A 19533-nucleotide genomic window follows, 5' to 3' on the forward strand; every position below is an offset into this window, starting at 1 on the left:
TTTTCTGAAATTACTGTTCCAAGACTGAATGGAAGATTTTGACTTTCATAGAAAAAGAAACCCCCCTCAGCCCCAAAAAACCCAGACAGTAAAATGTTATTTTATTTGCATTTTAAAGAAATATTTGGCAGTGGGAATGGTTGATTAAAATGCCTTCACTTTTGCATTAGTGGTATTTTTTTGGTAGGAAGGTAAATATATCAGCGGTGTCAAGTGAACTCTACCAGTGGAGATCTCTCCAGTACATTAAGGGCTGAAATAAAAAGAATTTGAATGAGGAGGATAATGACCCCTTCCCCGCCCTCCTCCCCCAAAGCAGCGAGATTTTAATGGCTAGAGAGATTGTACAAACTGCCTAAGAATGTTAATCACTCAAAGGACCAAGTCTTCCACCAAACGTGTGAGAAGAGCTGAAGTAAGTCTGAAGATTCAGGGCCAGATGCTGTCATCAGTTGTGCCGGTGTAAATCCGGAGTAACTCCGAATTTACACCTATGTAACTGATCAGAATGCGGCTCACCGACTTTCTGATTCCGATAATGTAGCTTCACAAACAAGGGGCTAAAACAGTGCAAACAACAGCGTGGGGGGAGGACGAAGCGGGAGGCAGACGGGCGCAGAGACGAAAGGAGGAAGAGAGCATGAGGAAAGGAGAGGAGCGAGCAGGAAAGGAAGGGAAGAGCGGGGAGGGGCCGGGACACAGCCTGGCCGCTACCCGGGTGCTACATTAGCTCCCGCCAGCCCGGCGCGGCGGGTTTCTGCTGAGCAGCTGAACTGCCTCGGCAGCCGGAGGGGGCGGTGGCGGTGGCGGGACTTGTGACTGGGCGGATCGGAGCAGCCGCCGCGGCCCAGTAGCAGCGGAGCCGGGCCCGTCGCGGGGCAGGCGAGACGCGCGGCGGGAGCTCCGCGCTAGCAGCACCATGGCCACCAAGGTAAGGGGCTGCCGCGGGGCCGGCGGGACAACCCCCCCCCCCCACCAAGCGGGCTTCGTGCCCGGAGCCGCGGAGAGGGGAGCGGGGTCGGGCGCCCCATTCTCGGGGTGAGTCCCAGGAGACCCGCGGCTGGGGGCGGAGCTGGTGTTTCTCTGCCCCCGGGCCAGGCCCAGGAGAAAGGGGCTGGGGCGGAGAGCAGCCCCCGGGGCGTTGCGGGGTTGAGCCCCCCGGCATCTCGGGGCTGGGCTCTGTCGCCCTCCCCGTGTAACCGCCAGGCCCGGGAGTTCCAGGAGTCACCCCCGGTCCGGGTGATTGTGCCTCGCTTGGGCCCTGGACCCACCCACGGGCCAGCGCTCCTGGGCCAGGCAGGAGGGGAAAAGAGTTTCCGGCGTCACAAAGTTTTCCAGGGAAAAGTTTTTTCCACCCACTGTTTGTGTTGTTTCACTTGCCCCCATATGCTGCGGTATCGTCTCAGCTGCCCACGTCAGGCCAGGGGCCCAGTGCCCGGGTGATTTGTAACCCGCAGATCAGAAGAGACACCCCGAGTTACAAAACCCAACAGCACCTCGTTTAACACCCTCCGCTGCCGGATACCCTCAACCTCAGCTTCCTAACCTGGGTTACTAATAATAGCTGGAAGAATTAAAATGTGGATCGCTATTTATAATGTGGGCATGGGCATTTTACGCTGCCTGAACAGGGGTGAGAGATTGGTCGGTTTCACTTGTGTGTCTTCTTTCACTTTGGTTCTCCTGAGTCCTGATATGGCCAATAGTGGCATGGTTTAGGTGGGAATATTATGGGGACTGTTTTTAAATCAAAGCAAATTTTTCATTTAAATTTCAAAGCAATGGGATGGACACGTTTCTGTTCATGTTAGGTTTTGTAAAACAAAGAAATAAATGTTTAGGAGCTGAAGTACCTTAGATTGTCAATTTAATTTCACATCTGTGCAAACAGAAAAACCTGGGCCTTTGCTTTTCAGAGTTGCTGAGCTCCTGCAGCTTCTGTTGACTTTAGTGGCAGTTGTGACTGCTCAGCGCCCTTGAAAAAGTCCTAACGGAACCAAACTCTAGAGATCTGAATGTCATTCAACTTTGTGTTTTGTCCTGTATTTTTCTATACAGTGCTCAGCATTCAAGCAGGAAGGAAAATGACTATGTTCTTAGGTCTGACCTACACCTGAGACTTAGGTCAACCCAGCTATGCTACTCAGGGGTGCTCAAATCCTGAGAGAGACATAGTTAAGGTGACCTAAGCCTTGGTTTAGACAGGAAGCACTGCAGTACTTTAAGTGTAGACATAGCCTTAGTATTTGATACAATGACCTGCATTACAAAAAGATCACACACAAGACTTAGTTGCTCAGTGGAACTCTACCTCAGCTGTGGTTATGTATATTTTCCTAGAAGTATTGCTTGTTTTCTGTGTATAGGATAGTAGGTTTATACACCTGATAATGGCCAAATATAGAAGGTGTCTTTTCCAGTCAGTTTGATTGCAGTGGGATAAATTCATTTATTCTCTTCTAGTGGTGCATGTGTGTGTGTTCTACTTTATAAAACAAGAGTACCACTAATAGATAGGCCACATGTATTCCACAGTATCGGAGGGTAGCCGTGTTAGTCTGGATCTGTAAAAAGCAACAGAGAGTCCTGTGGCACCTTAAAGACTAACAGATGTATTGGAGCATAAGCTTTTGTGGGTGAATGCCCACTTCGTCAGAGGCATGCGAAAGCTTATGCTCCAATGCATCTGTTAGTCTTTAAGGTGCCACAGGACTCTTTGTTGATGTATTCCACAGTTGCTCTTCAAAGAACTGATACATATTTGTTTTATGTAATCTTCTGAATAATGTCCTTTTTTTTGTAGATCATATAAAAATATGGTTTTCCTGCTGCCATGTGATTTTTGTAGCATGTGAATTAGCAGTGTTGGGTGTTTTATGGTCTGATTTTGAGTTGTTGTAGTGTATATTGTTTTTAAAAAGTATGAGACTAAATTATTTTGCTGTTTCTGAACATTATTAGAAAACTAATGTATGTATTGGACTTTGCATATCTGAAACCAGTGTAAGTTATCTATGGTATTTATTTGCTAACTTAGCTGAATATGAAAGATTATGCTGTTTTAATTAAAAGGTGAGTTGTCTGACTAGTAGTTTTTTATTTTATTAACTTTTTAAAGTCCAAAGTACCTGTTAAAGAAAATGTGTGTTGTACTTATGACATGTCATAATATTGGAAACAATGCTTTTGGGACACAATTGGTTCCATAAACTAGTTCTGCAGCTTAGAAAGATCCATTTTGTTACTCATAGACCCTGTTCATATAGAATAGTGATAGTGTGTGATTCTGGATATCTTAATAGCTGACACATTCTGTATCTTGTAGATATCCTGTTTAGTGTATTAATGGTATTGTATAAATAGATGCACAGTATTCTTTAGATAAGAAGCCAAACTCCCAAGTCAGATAGCTGCTTTTGAAAATTTATCGTTACATATAAATTCCAATTTTAGGTATATCAGGGGAGTGGCCAACCTGAGCCTGAGAAGGAGCCAGAATTTATCAGTGTACATTGCCAAAGAGCCACAGTAATACGTCAGCAGTCCCCCTGCATTCAGCTCCCCCACCCTGCTCCCAGTGCTTCCTGCACACTGGAAGCCTGGCTGATCAGCACCTCCCTCTCCCTCCTTGCATCTCCTGATCAGCTGTTTCATGGCATGCATGAGGCTCTGGGGGAGAGGGGGAGGAGGTGGAATAGGGGCAGGGCCTGTGGCAAAACCAGGTGTTGAGCAGTGAACACCCCCACATAGGAAATTTGGCTCCTGTAACTCCAGCCCCGGAGTTGGTGCCACATATTAACTTCTGAAGAGCCGCATGTGGCTTCGGAGCCACAGGTTGTCCATCTCTGGTTTAGAATATTGTTAGATTGGGCTGGGTTTTAATGTTGTTAGTTTGAATTAATTTGTGATAACACTCTATGCAAGTGTGTGTGTGTGTGTGCATGCAAGGACACTCACAGAACACTTCTATTACTTGTGGTAGTTAAAAGGAAAACTGCATTACTTTTGGCATATATGTACTTCTGCAATTACGATAACATGTTCAAGTGGTGCCTATTTCAATGTGGAATAGGACCTGTGCTGTATTGAAAGGAGGATGTGAAGGACCACTGTTGATTCTGTGCCTGAAAAGAAAAGCAATTTAATTGTATAAATGTGGAGACCTGAGCACTCTGTTTGTTTTTCTTTAAATAGCTCCCCAGTTTATAACTTGTTCAGAAACTAAAGACAGATTATGCTATCCCTGATTTAACTAAAATTATATTGTGGGCAGAAGAGCAGCAATTTATTTTTCATTCTTTATTTCTGGGAAAAATTGTTTGTTGCATATTTTCTGATTTTATCCTTCATTATTTGCAAATTAAAGACTTGGTTTTTTGTTTTGATATATACTGGTAAGTTAAGTTTCTATTAGAGTGGTGCCAAATTTATCTTCTGTTAAGTTTGTTGTATGGCATGCATCACCTACCTCTGAGATACAGCTATTTAGGGTTAAATTTGGTAAACTTGTTTAATTGTCAACTGTGATCCTTGTAGTAGCGATTGACCTGCTATATTTTTCTTTTTAATGGTTGGTTCAAGAAGACTGTTTGTTTGAACTTCAATATGCAGTGTTCAGAAAGATAGCCAATACTAATTTACCATAGCAATGAAATAGGATTGTATTTATTTTTAATCCTAGCCTTTCTGAAATAGCTGACTTCTATGAGAAACATGCCAAATGTTGGAAATGCACATGCAAAAAGCTGTAGAACATAATCCTAGACTAGAGTTGTTGACCTTGGATATTTATTTCTCATAATTTAATAACAGTTTAACCACTGTACACATAGATTCAAAGGCCAGAAGGGACCATTGTGATCAGCTAGTTTGACCTCCTGCATAACACAGGACTTCCGTGAATTAATTCTTGTTTGAGTTAGAGCATATCTTTTCAAAAAACATCCAATACTGATTTAAAGATTTTCAGCGATGGAAAATTGACCACAACCCTTGAAGTTATTTCAATGGATAAGTACCCTCACTCTTAAAAAAAAATAAATAAATTTGAGTTTGAATTGTCTAGTTTTAACTTCCAACCATTAGATCATGTTATATCTTAGTCTGCTAGATCGAGGAGCCCTATATTATCAAATTTCTTTACCCCGTGGGTACTTAGACTGTGATCAAATTATCCCTTGACATTGTCTTTGAGTGAAATAGACTCAAGGAGCTCAATACAGTATTTCTCGATAAGACTTGTTTTCCAATCCATTTATTATTTTTGTGGTTCTTCTCTGAGCCCACTCAAACAATTGCCAGCTTCCTATTGAAATAATAGGAAATACAGGAGGAGAGTAAAAAAAATCTGCATTTTGTGGCTGGGACTTTTAAAGCATACTTCCAAACTGAGTGACATGTTTGTAGAGAGGAGGTATGGTCCAGTGTTGGGATGCAATACTGATAGAGGACTAGAGTATTCCTGACTCAGCTGTAAATTTTCTTTCTGACTTTGAGCAAGTCATATAGGCCAACGTTTTCAGAATTGTTCACTAATTTTTGGGTTCCCCAGTTTTTGGGTGCTTAACTTGAGATCAGTAGATCCTGATTTCCATTGAGGGCCAGCACCTTTTATTGACTTAAATGGAACTTACGGTTACTTAGCACCTCTGAAAAACAGGCCCCCAGGTGTATCAGACCGGGTAATTAAAGTTTGAGGCATCCAAAATTAGTGGACATTTTAGAAAATGTTGGTGTTAACTTCTCTGTTCCTCAGTTCTCCTATGTATAAATGAAGGGAGAACACTTCCTTAATTCACAGATGTGCAGGGAGGCTAAATGAATACATTTAAAGCTTATTTCTATAAAAGAAAAAAATACTAGGTTTGCTTCTATGATACCCTTTCAGAAAAGACACTTTAGACTCTTTCTGCATTTGCTTATTTGATTTCTTGGAGGTAAATGACAAAACCATTTTTTTCATTATTTGCAATGTTGTAATTTCACTTGTATTTTGTAATTTGTCACATTTTGAGCTTCATTCAGTTGTGGGGCGCTGGAAACACCAAGAAGCTGCATGCTGATTTCTAAAGAACGTGGTCTCAGGCTCAACATATTTTAGAGATGGATATTATTTAATAGATGATTCCTTTCCGTGGGAGGTCTAATTTGGAATTTGCTAAGTCACTCTTCCAGCAGGAAAAATAAAGACTATAATAAGAGGATCCAATATGTCAAGTACACTGTACTTGTGTTCTACTAATGGAAGATCTGGATTTTAACTTGAAATTTAAGGTCAGCCTGGTTGATTCTGTTAGTCCCATTGGAGTCAATGCATCAGTGGCACTACTTGCATCAGCAGAGACACTTGTTAATAAGCTTTTGCAGGATCAGATCCTTAGTTGTCAGTCTGGGGCCCAATTCCTCAGGGAGATCAGTACAGGCAGACCTTTATCCCAGCAAGGAATCCCATTTTAGTCAGTGGGACTCTGTGGGCTAAGGATCCACCTGTGTGGATCTGTTTGCAGTATTGGGCATTTTTTCATATATTAAGAGGTGTCTTAGGAAGAAACTTTTTAGGATGCACAGTACATTTTGGCTCTTAAAGTGTTAACTGGCGTATTTTTAATATTTGCAAACAAAATTAAATGCATTTTTAAGGAAGACAGAGAGGGTCTCCAAAATTTAGAAGTAAAGCTTTATCCTCCCTATCTGCACCCTTATTTTTTTTTTTAAATTCTAATGCCTTAATTTCCTTTCAGTTTGTCTTTTCACTGCTAGGTTTGCTGAAAAGGGTAAGTTTTTTGAAGTGCTCTCAGCTGCATCCTTAGTAACAAACCAAAGTAGAACTAGTTCTCTTTGCTGTCTTGTGTGCAGAAGTGAACTCCCCTTTGGATTTGTTGAGATTAATTCAAACCAAAACTGAGAAGCATCTCACAACAAATGAACTAAATGAAGGGCTCTAGAACTGTCTACTCTGTTCAGAAAAAAATTAAACATTTTAAAGATCATCTTAGCTATTGAAATTGATTTTTCATGGAGGAGTATTTAACAAAATATTAATTGTCTTAATAGCATTGTTAATTGGAAGAGACATGCATCCGACGAAGTGGGTATTCACCCACGAAAGCTCATGCTCCAATATGTCTGTTAGTCTATAAGGTGCCACAGGACTCTTTTTTTTTTGGGGGGTTTTTTTTTTTTTTTTTTTTTGGGGGGGATGCTTTTACAGATCCAGCACTAAACACGCTACCTCTCCATATAGTTGAAGAGAGTTATAAACCATTTCCTGCTTCTTCTGCACTCTCCACCCTTTGGAAGTTCAGTGAAGCAACACTTAATACAAGAAATGAGAACGCAAATGCTGTAAGCTGTATTTACATAACAAAGGCTTGCTCCTGTGCATCCTATTCAATAAGTAGTCAGTCAAAATCAGTGGGTTTACTAATGCGAGTAAGTTTGCAGGATTAGGCCAAGAAGTGCCAAGATGTTAACAGCTATAAAAAGTCAAGCAGGAACAAGATTTATTGGGTAAAGATGCTTGGTAATGTAATTTACCCAAAAAAAAAAAACAAATGTGGACTTAGACAGTGCCATTATAAAATAAGTCAGTTTGGTGTCATGGACTGAAGTGCGTGACCCCTGGTTTCTTAATTTATTTCTAGCTGTTTTTCTTATAAATCTTCATAAATTCCTGCAGTCAAATGATACATGGCTTCCCTCACATTTAGCAATTGCCTACAACGAGGTTGTTTTCCGTTGTTTCTTTTGTTTTTATCTGGACCTGATATTGATGTCATTGAAGTCATTAGCAAAACTCCAGTTGACAGTACATGGAAGAAAAGATTGGGTCCTGTATGATGATTTGCTCATATGCTGCTGCCTATATGACTCAGTATTTCTAGGCTATTTTTAACCTCACCTAGAGACTGAGTCATCAGAACATCATTACCCCAGAGCATGTCATTATTTAAAAAAAAATCTCATTTTACAATAGTGAAAGAGGAGAGAAGTCTTACCTATGTAGATTTCACTTGTTTGAAAACCTGATTTTTGACAAATATTAATGTTTGTAACCAGATAGAATCCATTTCTAGTCTCTCCATATGCTGATTTCGGGAGGGAAAAAGAAAAAAAAAAAAAAAGACTTGTGCCTTTGTTTTATTTACCAATTACATGACTTAAAAAAAAAAAAAAAAAAGATCTTGTAGTAAGACGAATTGTAGTACGTCCTATGAGTTGTTCAATAGATTCCTGTCTGTGAATTGTCTCCCAGTCTGTTAAAACATCTAATTTAGTTGTCTTTTGAAAATCTTATTTAAAATTACAAGATATGCATAGACAGATTTCTTTTCTTTATGTGACTTCTATTTGACCAGAAACAATTTTGTTGTGACAGGAAGTTGTGTAATTGATCTTAATTGACATATTTTAGAGGTGATGGCTTCCATCCCTTTATAACTAATACGGTGAGAACTGTATTGTTAAATATGCTGGTTCCTTCCTGCCTTATTTTTATAAGCTATTCCAACTTTAGCACTACTGGAATTAGCACCTCATGAACAGGTGATCTAATAAGTTACAATGTTGTAAAGCAATGGAACTAACTTGTTGCTTTGAACAGCTTTCCACAATATGAAATACCATGAAATTTAGAGAACTAGAACTGTTTAATCAAATTATTTGACTGGCTGTGAATATTTAATACTTCACAGTTACTTGTAAAATGAACAATTTTATCTTTGTTCCAAAACCTGGATGGTAAGATTGCTTTGGACTATTGAGGCACTAAGCTTCATCATTTAAAACAATATTTTTCATTTTGTAAGTGGCAGAAATCTTGGCTCATGTTTTGCTGTCTTCAGGTATTAAATCTGCCAACATAAGCATGATGAATGGAAAATACAATGTGTATACAGTACCTCAACAAATAAAGCTAATGTGTTACTGGAGAAAAATAAACAGATGTTTCTAACACACTAAATATATGCTTACTCTATGTTAGAACCCAAGTTAGACTTGCCCATCTTCTTGCCTCACTAGTTCCAAAAGCAGTCTCCCTGTGTTTGGGCTTTGTAAATAACAAATCTCCCCAAGGTGGGAAGCAGGCATTAACACCAGAGTCCTCTTCCCATTTTGAAGTCCAGCCCAAAGTAATGGATTGTTATGGCTTGCCTATGATCTGGGGGTGGGGGGGGTCAAAATGACTTATAAGCCACAAGGATGAAACTCCGTATAGAAAGAGTTGAAGCTTCCATACAGGAATTGCACCCAAAGCAGTGGCAGAATTAGAATTAATGGAGCCCTGTGCTCAGCTTCATTTTGGGGGGGGCCCTCTTGGGATCCAGCCAAGAAAAACATTTTTCTCATCTCCCCCACCCCCTCCATTTTTCTTTTTTTTTCTTCACCGTCCTCCTATATTATAAGTAATGGGAAGTAAATGAAAATAAAGTGAGGTACTTTGATTAGGGCAGGGGGTTGGGGTGCAGGACGGGAGGGTGAGGGGTGGGCTCTGGAAGGAAGTTTGGGTGCTGGGTGCAAGCTCTAAACTGGGGCAGGAGGTTGGGGTATGGGAGGCGGGGTGAGGGCTCTGGGAGGAAGTTTGCGTGTGAGGTGCAGGCTTTGGGCTGGGGCAGAGGGTTGGGGTTCAGGAGGGGGGCAGTGCTTACCTTGGGTGGCAAGGCTTCCACAGTGACCAGCAAACCCCCCCCCCCCCCCCCCCCCCCCCCCCCCCCCCCGGCAGCAGATCCTAGGTGGTGGTGGTGGGGGCCCCTGTGAGCTTCTGCCTGTGGGCACTGCCCCTGCAGCTCCCATTGGCCACAGTTCCTGGCCAATGGGAGCTGTGGAACCTGCACTTGGAGCGGGGGCAGTGCGCAGAGACACCCCCTGTGCCACCAGGAGCTGCAGGGACATGCTGGCCACTTCTGGAAACAAAGCGGTGCATAGGGAGGGAGGCAGAGCAGGCAGGGAGCATGCAGAGACGTGCCAGCAGCTGTCCATTTCTGGGAGTGGCCAGTGGTCCGTCGCGGAAAGGTTGTCAGATATTTGTCTTGCATCCCCCCCCCGTCACTGGGGAGCCTTGTGCCACTGCATGGTTTGTTTCATGGTAAATCTGCTCTTGATCCAAAGAGTCATTATTGTGTAAGTTTAAGTGCTTTCCTTTGTCTGGCAGGTTTATTGATTTGTAGGCCAGAAGGGACCATTGTGATCATCTAGTCTGAGTTCCTGTGTAACATAGGCCATGGAGTTCCCCAAAATTAAAGCTCTGCCGTTCCGTTGTACTGCAGTGCAGCTGCTCAAAAGGAGGGAAGTGCCAGGGTCCACCTTTCCAGGCCTTGTGATCTCACTGAGCAGCCTTGTACTAGGGGTTTCCCATGTAGGAAAAACTCAATACTGGGCCAGAAAGGGGCAACACTGTTGTTAAGAAGTGAGACTTATATGAGGCCCTCTAGAGAGATTCAGAAGCAAGACAGCTGCTTCTGTGGAAAGGGCAGTGGTACAAAGGGGAGTAGGGACTAAAATGATCAAGGAAGCACACATTGGCCTCTCTTCTGATTTAAAATCTGTGGCCAAAACATAGTATGTGCAGTTATAGAGCTCTTCTGCTTTGAAAGTGACTAAGTAAAAGTGGCACCTCTTACTCAACAGATTTGTTACTTACAGGTATTCTGAGAATTTTCTGCTTCTTAGAGCAGGTATGGGCAAACTACACCCTGTGAGCTGTTTTAAACCGGGCTGCAAGCTCCTGTTGAAGAGTAGGGTCTGGGGCTTGCTCCATTCCGGCGCTCCAGCCAGGGCGCTGGGTTGGGGGCCACACACTGGGGCTCCAGCCAGGGTGCAGGGTTGGGGGGGGCTATTCAACGCAGCTCCCGGAAGCTGCGGCACGGCCCTGCTCTGGCTCCTACATGCTCCAGTGGCCCCCTCCAGCACTCCAATGGGACCTGCAGAGGCGGTAGCGGTAGATGAGGCATTGCGTTGAGCCGCCTAGCCGTGCCTCCGCATAGGAGCCAGAGAAGGAACATGCCACTGGTTCCAGGAGCCGCTTGAGGTAAGTGCTGCTTGGAGCCTTCACCCCGAGCCTCTCTCCATGTCCCAACCCCCTGCCCCAGCCCTGATCCTCTAAACCTCTCGGTCCCATCCCAGAGCACCTTCCTACACCCCAAATTCCTTATCCCCAGACCACACCCCAGAGCTCTCACCCCCAGCCAGAGCCCTCACCTCCTCCCACACCCTAATCCCAACTTTGTGAGCATTCATGGCCCACTATACAATTTCTATTCCTAGATGTGGTCCTCAGGCCAAAAAGTTTGCCCACCCCTGATTTAAACTATCCCTAGAGTTTAAAATCTCCAGTGATGGAGATTCCACAACCTCCCTAGGCAATTTATTCCAGTGCTTAACTAGCCTGACAGGAAGTTTTCTCTAATGTCCAGCCTAAACTTCCCTTGCTGCAATTTAAGCCCATTGCTGCTTATTTTATCCTCAGAGGTTAAGAGAACAATTTTTCTCCCCTCTCTTTGTAACAACCTTTTATGTACTTGGCAAAGGTTATCATGTCCCCTCTCAGTCTCCACACTAAACAAATCTAATTTTTTCAATACTCCCTCAGAGGTCATGTTTTCTAGACCTTTAATCATTGATATTGCTCTTCTTTGGACTTTCTCCAATTTGTTCAGATCTTCCCTGAAATGTGGCACCCAGAACTATTCCAGTTGGGGCTTAATCAGTGTGGAGCAGAGTAGAAGAATTACTTCTCGTGTCTTGCTTAGAACACTCCTGCTAATGCATCCCAAAATGTTTGCTTTTTTTGCAACAGTGTTACACTGTTCACTGGTATTTAGCTTGTGGTCCACTATGGCCCCCGGATCCCTTTCTGCAGGACTCCTTCCTAGGCAGTCATTTCCCATTGTTCCTTCATAAGTGGAGTACTTTGCATTTGTCCTTTATTGAATTTTGTCCTGTTTACTTCGGACCATTTCTCCAGTTTGTCCAGATCATTTTGAATTTTAATCTAATCCTCCAAAGCACTTGCAACCTCTCTCAGCTTCGTATAATCTGGAAACTTTAAGTGTACTCTCTATGCCATTATCTGGTTATACAATAACCACTAACAGCTTTTGGTGTAGAACTTGAGTCTTGCTTACGTAGGAACCAGAGATCTTCATAATAGTCACTAAAAAAAAATACTGTACCTGTGCAAGAATTAAGCAATGAGACATATTATTCTTAGGTTACATGTGTGTGGTTCAGGTGTGCTGAGGCTTGATGCCAGTCCCTCAACCACTGAAGATGTGTCCCCCAGTTGCTCAGAAATGAACAGACTGCTATTCTGATATGTTACATTAAAGTTTAAATGTCATTTCAAAAAAAATTAATCCTTTATGTGAAAAAGAGTTCAGTATTTAACTTAAGTAGCAGTTGATGTTTTAAGAAGTCCAGCCACCCCTAAAATATTTTGAGAACGACTGGCTGCAAGGGGTGAAAAGTAGCATTTACCTTTGCAGTTGGTCTGCTAGCTTAGTTCCACCTGCCTTCTGAAGTTTTGCTTGAAAAGGCAAATCTGTTCTTTCTGCTGTCTTAAACTGAGTAAGTTGCTTTGTCCTAAAATTTAAGTAAAGGGTAGCTCAGGTATAGCAGTAGGCTCTTCCAGATGCAGTGGTTAAAAATTGCTAATATTTTCTATTAGCTTTTGTTAACATGTACAAGACCGACTGAATTCTCAATTGCTATGGCTACAAGAGCAGGCCTTTAAAGTAAAATAAAATACTAGTTTAAACCTGTTGGCTTTTGCCAAGTAGTGATATAATAAAGTAACAACATTTGAGTACACTATCTGAAATGAGGCTTTGTTACTTGACTAGTGTAAGTTGGATGACTTGATATTGAATAGTAAAAAATAAATAAATTTATTTATTTACAGTTTTTAGCTATTAAACAACTACTAGGAGTAGTGCACAGTATTTAGTTCTATTCAGTATAGTCCTAGATCTGTATGTATGTGACCTTTTTGAAGTTTTCTGTCATTTCTTTGTCTTCAATTTATTTAATACTAATTTTGCACAACTTATTCTTTTTTTTTCAAATGATTAAGGCAGAGAATGTACAACTGGAGGGTGTGATCCAAGGATCCCTTGGTGCCAGTTGACAAAGGGCACAAGGAGCACATAGGGCTTTATAGGAATTATACTTCTCTGAAGGGTGTCATGTGAGGGCTCTACTGAGAGCCAGTAGCCCACTAGTCGTCATAGTCATTGTGACATATGGAAGGATAATTATCTATACTGAAAATTGTGTTCTTAAGCCCTTGGCAGTAGGGGAGATCTCCAGGAGGTGACATACTCCCTACCTGAAAGGAATATTTCCAAGATAACAGACGCCTATCTCTGTTTTGTCATTTTCTATATCATTTGCCTCACAGTGTATGCCTATTTGCATGAGCTGTGGGCAAAATAAGAAGTTGCGAAATCTGGACGAAAGGAAATCTACAGGATGAAACAAACAATGGGAAGGGGTGTGTGTGTGTGTGTGTCCATCCCTGTTTATGAATAAAGACAAAGGATTGTTTTTTGTATATCTTGGGATGACAAGCAACACACTGGCTCTTTCACTGTGAAGAAACAGGCCTGGTCTACCTGCTGTGGCCAGGTAAATAGGAAAAGCCCTGCAGAATTTAGATTTTCATTTCCTGTTTGCCCAGCGTGGAGCTCTGATCAGCACGGGTGGCAATGCAGTCCCAAATCCGAAAAGAGCTCCAGTATGGACCGTACAGGAGATACTGGATTTGATTGCTGTATGGGGAAACAAATCTGTTCTATCAAAGCTCCGTTACAGAAGACGAAGTGGTAAAGCGTTTGAAAAAAAAATCTCCATGCTACACAGTGCTGCGTGACAAGTGTAACAGGAAGCCAGAGACTCAAATGGACGCTCATGGAGGGAGGGGGTACTGAGGACTCCAGCTATCCCACAGTCCACAGCAGACTCCGAAAAGTATTTGCATTCTTGGCTGAGCTCCCAATGCCTGTAGGTTCAAACACAGTGTCCGACGTGGTTCAGGGAATAGCTCCTCAATTTACTCCCCCCCACCACCACGTGAAAGAAAAGGGAAAGAAATAGTTCTTGACTCTTTCAAGTGTCACCCTGGTGTCTACTGGAATGCGTGCTGGAGATGCGATGCTGCAGTAGTGAAGTGGCATAGTAAATCGCTCTCTTCCCTCCCTGGTGGCCAATGGTGCAGTAGGACTGGTAAACCACCTTTTAATCAACCCGTGAGTGCTCCTGGTGGCTTCAGGTGAGCCTGGCCGGGGTGTGCCTGAGTAAAATAGGAATGAATCCTGGTCATTCCCAGTAGATGGTACAGAACGGCTGGTATACCGGTCTTCTAAATATCAACTGGGGGCTGAGCTCCATAATAGCCCTCTCTTTCCTGTGTAAAAAACAGATTCTGTCTGCCTGGATGTCATAGGCAGCGGCATGCTGGGCTTTCTCTCTCCCGCATTGCTAATTCCTGTCTGGACTTCATAGCATCGGGAGGCTGTCTCCCCCTCATTTTATGTCAGCTAAAAGACTCAGTGTTTCTTATTCCTGCATTCTTTATTACTTCAATGACACAAATGGGGGGGAACACTGCAGTAGGCAGGAAGGTTAGGGGAGGAGGGAAGCATGGGTGGGGTTGTTGCAGGGCACCTCCCCATGAATGACATGTAGGCTCATCATTTTCTGCGGGATCTGACTACGGAGCAGTTGTGGCTCTCTGATACACTGGTTTCTCTAGTAACACTTGCCCCATATTCTAGGCAGGACTGACTCTAACTTTTTTCGAAACCAATAAAGGAGGGTTGACTCAGGGAGTCATTCCCAGTTTGCTTTTGTGCCCACGTCCGGCGATTTCACTAGGGCACGCAGGATAGCAGCAGACAGTACAGAGGGACAGATAACGTCATCTCATTGCCTAATTTACGCCCGGCAGCAGACGGTAACAGAATCGACTAATAACCCGTCTGCTATCATGGCAAAAGCAAATGAATGCTGCTAGTGTGTGCTGGAGTGTCCCGCTCTGTCGCAGCATCGCAGTAGCACAATACGGGACTGTGGGGCGGGGGGGGGGAAAGCGAAACGGGCCTCCATGGTTGCCGTTGCTATGCGCGTCTGCCAGGGCAATCCAGGAAAAGGGCGCGAAATGATGTCTGCCGTTGCTTTTCCCGGAGGTAAGGAATGACTGATACATTACCGCAGAACGCACCCGTGAAGCAATGACTTTTGCCTCCATCAGGCACTGGGCTTAACCCGAATTCTAAAGGGCAGGGAGACTGCAGGAATCTTGGGATAGGCCTATGACATACGCTACCCACAGTGCAACGCTCGGAAATCGATGCTAAGCCTCGGACATAGATGCACCACCGCTGAATTAATGTGCTTAGTGTGCTATTACTGTGCACTCGACTTTATACAATCTGTTTTATAAAACCGGTTTATGTAAAATTGGAATAATCCCATAGTGTAGACGTACCCACAGACAGCATGTTTGTCTCCTGAAAAAAGGTCCACCGCCAAAGTCACTGTAAAATGCTTCAGTGATTTGCATGAGTAGTACTTGGTTAGACAGGATAGTATCTTGTTAATTAAGTTTAAACTCTAGAAAACATGTCATGATTTTATTTTGCATGTTACTATTTGTTTCCTATGCTTTTACTTGAATCTCTATTCCTTGTTAAATAAACCAAGACTAGATTTCGCTATAAACATACCTAAATTCTATATGTTAAGCAGAGCAGTGATCTATGATAGACCTGGTGAGCTCGGGTATACTGTTTCTCTGGAAGGAGCAAATCTGTGAATGCTGAGAGTGTGCAGGGGACTAGTGGCTATATATTCCAGGTTGAAGCTTCGTGGGCTCCAGGCTTGGAGTGTGCCTATTGCTAACCTGTAGAGTATCAAAACATGCATTTTCATATAAGAGTAACTGATTTATTAAATAAATGATGTATTTTCTGTAGTTCATGCATTGAACTGATTGTTTCTGTTCACTGTGTCCTTCAGGATTTTAGAATTAGCCAGATCTCCTCCTCCTCACACCTCATTTTTATTCATATCTTGGAGAGGAAAACAAGCCTTCCTGCTTTTTCAACTCCTAATTGATTTCTCAATTTTGAATGAACTAGTCTTTGAAATGAACTAGTTCAGTAGATTGAAACGAAGAAAATATTCTCTGTGCACCTGCAGAAGGAGCTTTCTGCTGTCAAAGGCTAGTTTAGCACTTCAGCAAACACTAGCTCCAGGTGCTTAGCCAGGAACTTCCACAAATTCAGTGGGTGAACTGTACTTAAAATTTGGCAGGAAACATGTACTGATTAAAAAGTAACATTGAATTGTTTTTAATTGATTATAAACTAGGTCTTACTATAGATTGTCCTAACTTAAAAATTAGTTTTAATAGGTTTATTTTTTAAATAAAAATATTTTATTTAAATAAAATATTTGATTTAAATAAAACCCATTAAATTTTTTTTAATCAGTTTTTTTTAATCCACTCAGATTCATAGGTAACTTCCTAATCAAACCCTCAGGCTAAACACTTCCAATTATAAATGGCAAAGTGTGTGTTGAAGTTGGCTTTTGGAAATTGCTAGTTTGTACCTGATATTAATTACAAAAAAATAATTGTAGGTTAGGTTCAAGAACTCTACCTGCTGTATACTAGAAGCAAGAGTAAACTGAGATTGGTTGCATTATGGTTACAGAAGTCTCCAGTCTTCTCTATTGCCCTTCCAGATAATTTAATAATTTCTTACAACTAGATAACAGCTATCCTTGTATCTGTTTATAGGGATTATTAGCAAATGTATTTGCTATCAGCTTTTTATATCCAATGGTACCCTCTACCATTCCCACACTCAATTCTGGTATCTCAACAAATGAGCTTATATCAAGAACTCTCTCTAATTAATATTTGCTAGAAGTTCAGTTTTGTGGAGGAATGGAATTTCATCTCCTTTCCTTTCAGTCCTACAGGTTGGTGTATGGAGATATTCCTCTCAAAATCGTCAGGAAGCTTCCTTGAAGTAGCTGGAGGCTAGCCTGTAATCACAAATACAGTTTTACTTCTTGAACAAATATTAACTTTAAAAGTGTCACTGCAGAGCATTTAAAATAAGTCCTTCTTTAGGCAGTCTGCTACATCAAAGAGCTGAAGATTAAACTTGTAGAGTTTTTTCCAAATGAAAGTGAAGAAAATAAGTTGCTGTTTTATAACTTAGTCAGTATAGATAAGGCCATATTTATCATTTTGAAAAGCTGTCAAGTAATTTCCCTTATTTAAAAAACAGTCCAAATATAGATCTAGTGTCTTGATAATATAATCTAATTTTAATCGGCAAGATGCCAGTGGCATCAGCTAGGGCCTTAGCGCTGCCTCGTACTCTACCAAGGCTGTTTGAAATGTGTGTTTCAGCAGCCATTTTAGAATCTGCATCAGTGCAGGTTAAATTGTTTGAATGCCCTATGCATTTAAGGGGTTCTTACTAAATTTCTGAAACAATGGTTAGAATAACATTATATATTGGATTCTGTATATATTATATAAAAAAAAACCTCTGTCTACAAAATTTAGACACAACACACTCTGGAAAAGAGTATTCTCTCATCAGAACCCACAACCTCTCCCCTGTTCCCCCCAAAACATGTTCTACTAGCAGGGTAGGATGACTCAAATCTGTTCCCTGGCTTTTTATCAGTATTATTAGAACTCTTAATATACCTATTTGTATTTAACTATTTAATAACCTTTTGTTTTGGTTATAATTCTCCAGTGGGTAATGGTGAACCAATCAGCAGAATCAAAGATGAGTCATAAAGAGGGAAGGCCTGTCAGCTGCTTGCCAAATGACAAACTTAGACACGACTGTAAAGTTATTAGAGTAGCATGAGTTACACATGAATCCATCAATTACAGATGGAAGAAAATATTATTCACATAACAGCATATAAATATTGTGATTTCTGTTGCAGGAGTAGTGGTGGAACAGTATATCTGAGTAAATAATACGTCTTCACTTTTTAAAAAATTAATAACTGGTGAAAGTATTTTAAAACATTTTGAAGGAGCATATAATTTTGATAGTCTTACTGGAAAATAGTTTTTGAAGAAAATACCTAACATTATAGTGACATTAAGTAAAAATTCATCACATTTTTTAAAAAAATCACTTTTATTTGTTACTCAGATCACCCTAAAATGTAAATCTATCTTGAAAGATTTCAGTTTAATTAGATTTGCAACTTGTTTTTATGCAAAGATTGTTTGTATGTGTTGAGCAGATGCAACCATTCTGGTATATGATCTTGTTGATACACTGCTGTAGAAGCCATAGGTCTCCTTTCGCATACACTCCCTAAAAGAATATGACAGGTAAATAGCCGCTGTGTATGCAGCGGTGTAAATCTTAAGTGTATTTTCAGTCACATTTTGAAAAAGTGTGTTTTAAACTTTATCATTTCTATCCAGCCACACTTCTACCCTCCGCCCTGCATATCATGGGTTAGCTCTGGGGCAGTAACATAGGAAGCTTGATGCTGGAGTTCATTTTCAGTGCTTTCTTCCTCGAGCTGTCTGTCCTCTCATTTCAGCTTCTACAACTGCCATGGAATTTTCATTAGCTAACATTCCAACCAGCAGTTCCCTAAACATGGAATTGCTCTCTTTAGAACTCCTTGGGTACTGTTCTCTAGGGGATGTTAGGAGAAGGAGGGGCCTTTCTGTCTTCTCTCTTGAGTTCTTTCCCTTGCTCTCACCTGTTTTTGTGGGCTTGTCTACACTAGGAAATTAAGTCAGCTTTACATTGGCATACAGACGCCACAGTAATTACGTAGCTTATGCATGTCTACATCTTGCTCCTTGTATTGGCGGTACACGTCCTCAGCTGATGCACTTGCATCAATTGTGCTGTCAGTGTGGGGCATTGTGGGAAGGCTACTGAAAGACAGTAACAATCAGCATAAGCAATGCAGTGTCTACACTGACATTGCGTTGACCTACTACGTTGACATTGGCTCTACTCTGCTCATGGAGGTGGAGTTCAGACAGTGTAGCTGGGCAGTTACATTGGTGGGGAGTGAAATTTAAGTGTAGATACTTCTATAGTTAGGTTGACATAAGCTGCCTTGATCAATCTAACTCTGTAGTTAGACCAGACCTGTCACTTGTTTTTCTCAGGTTGGTTATGGAAAAGGACATGTGTCTGGGTGCAGGAATTTCTTAGTGTTGCCATTTCTTTGTGAAATTAGATTCTTGAGGTCTTTTTTTCTATGCTATCTTCATTCTAGCTGTGTTCACACTAGCATTCTTCTTTAAATTTCCTAGTGTCATAGCTCCATCAGTAATAGCAACAGTGGGAGAGCCAGTGGGGGGGCATTTTAACCTCCATTTCATCTTGCCCTGCTTAGAGCTGGTCTGGAGGACACAGTGAATAAAACGCTCATGGCTTATCCACATTGTTACCACTGGTGGAGCTTCAGCAATAAGAAATTTGAGGAAAACTGGTAGTGTAGACATCCCTTTTA

The 19533-nt window shown here is 41.7% G+C and overlaps 1 protein-coding gene across 1 annotated transcript in view; it reads left to right on the forward strand.

Annotated features, from left to right (window-relative positions):
- The first annotated feature begins 728 nt into the window (after positions 1–728).
- The window catches only part of SNX9 (sorting nexin 9), a 101821-nt gene continuing 83016 nt past the window's right edge, over positions 729–19533 (forward strand). The window contains exon 1 of the mRNA XM_032778349.2: positions 729–931. Coding sequence (XP_032634240.1) covers positions 920–931 — 12 coding nt within the window. The 5' untranslated portion in view covers positions 729–919. The remainder of the gene's footprint in view (positions 932–19533) is intronic.

The sequence above is a fragment of the Chelonoidis abingdonii genome, chromosome 3, assembly GCF_003597395.2.
Source record: "Chelonoidis abingdonii isolate Lonesome George chromosome 3, CheloAbing_2.0, whole genome shotgun sequence".
Taxonomy (NCBI): Eukaryota; Metazoa; Chordata; order Testudines; family Testudinidae; genus Chelonoidis; species Chelonoidis abingdonii.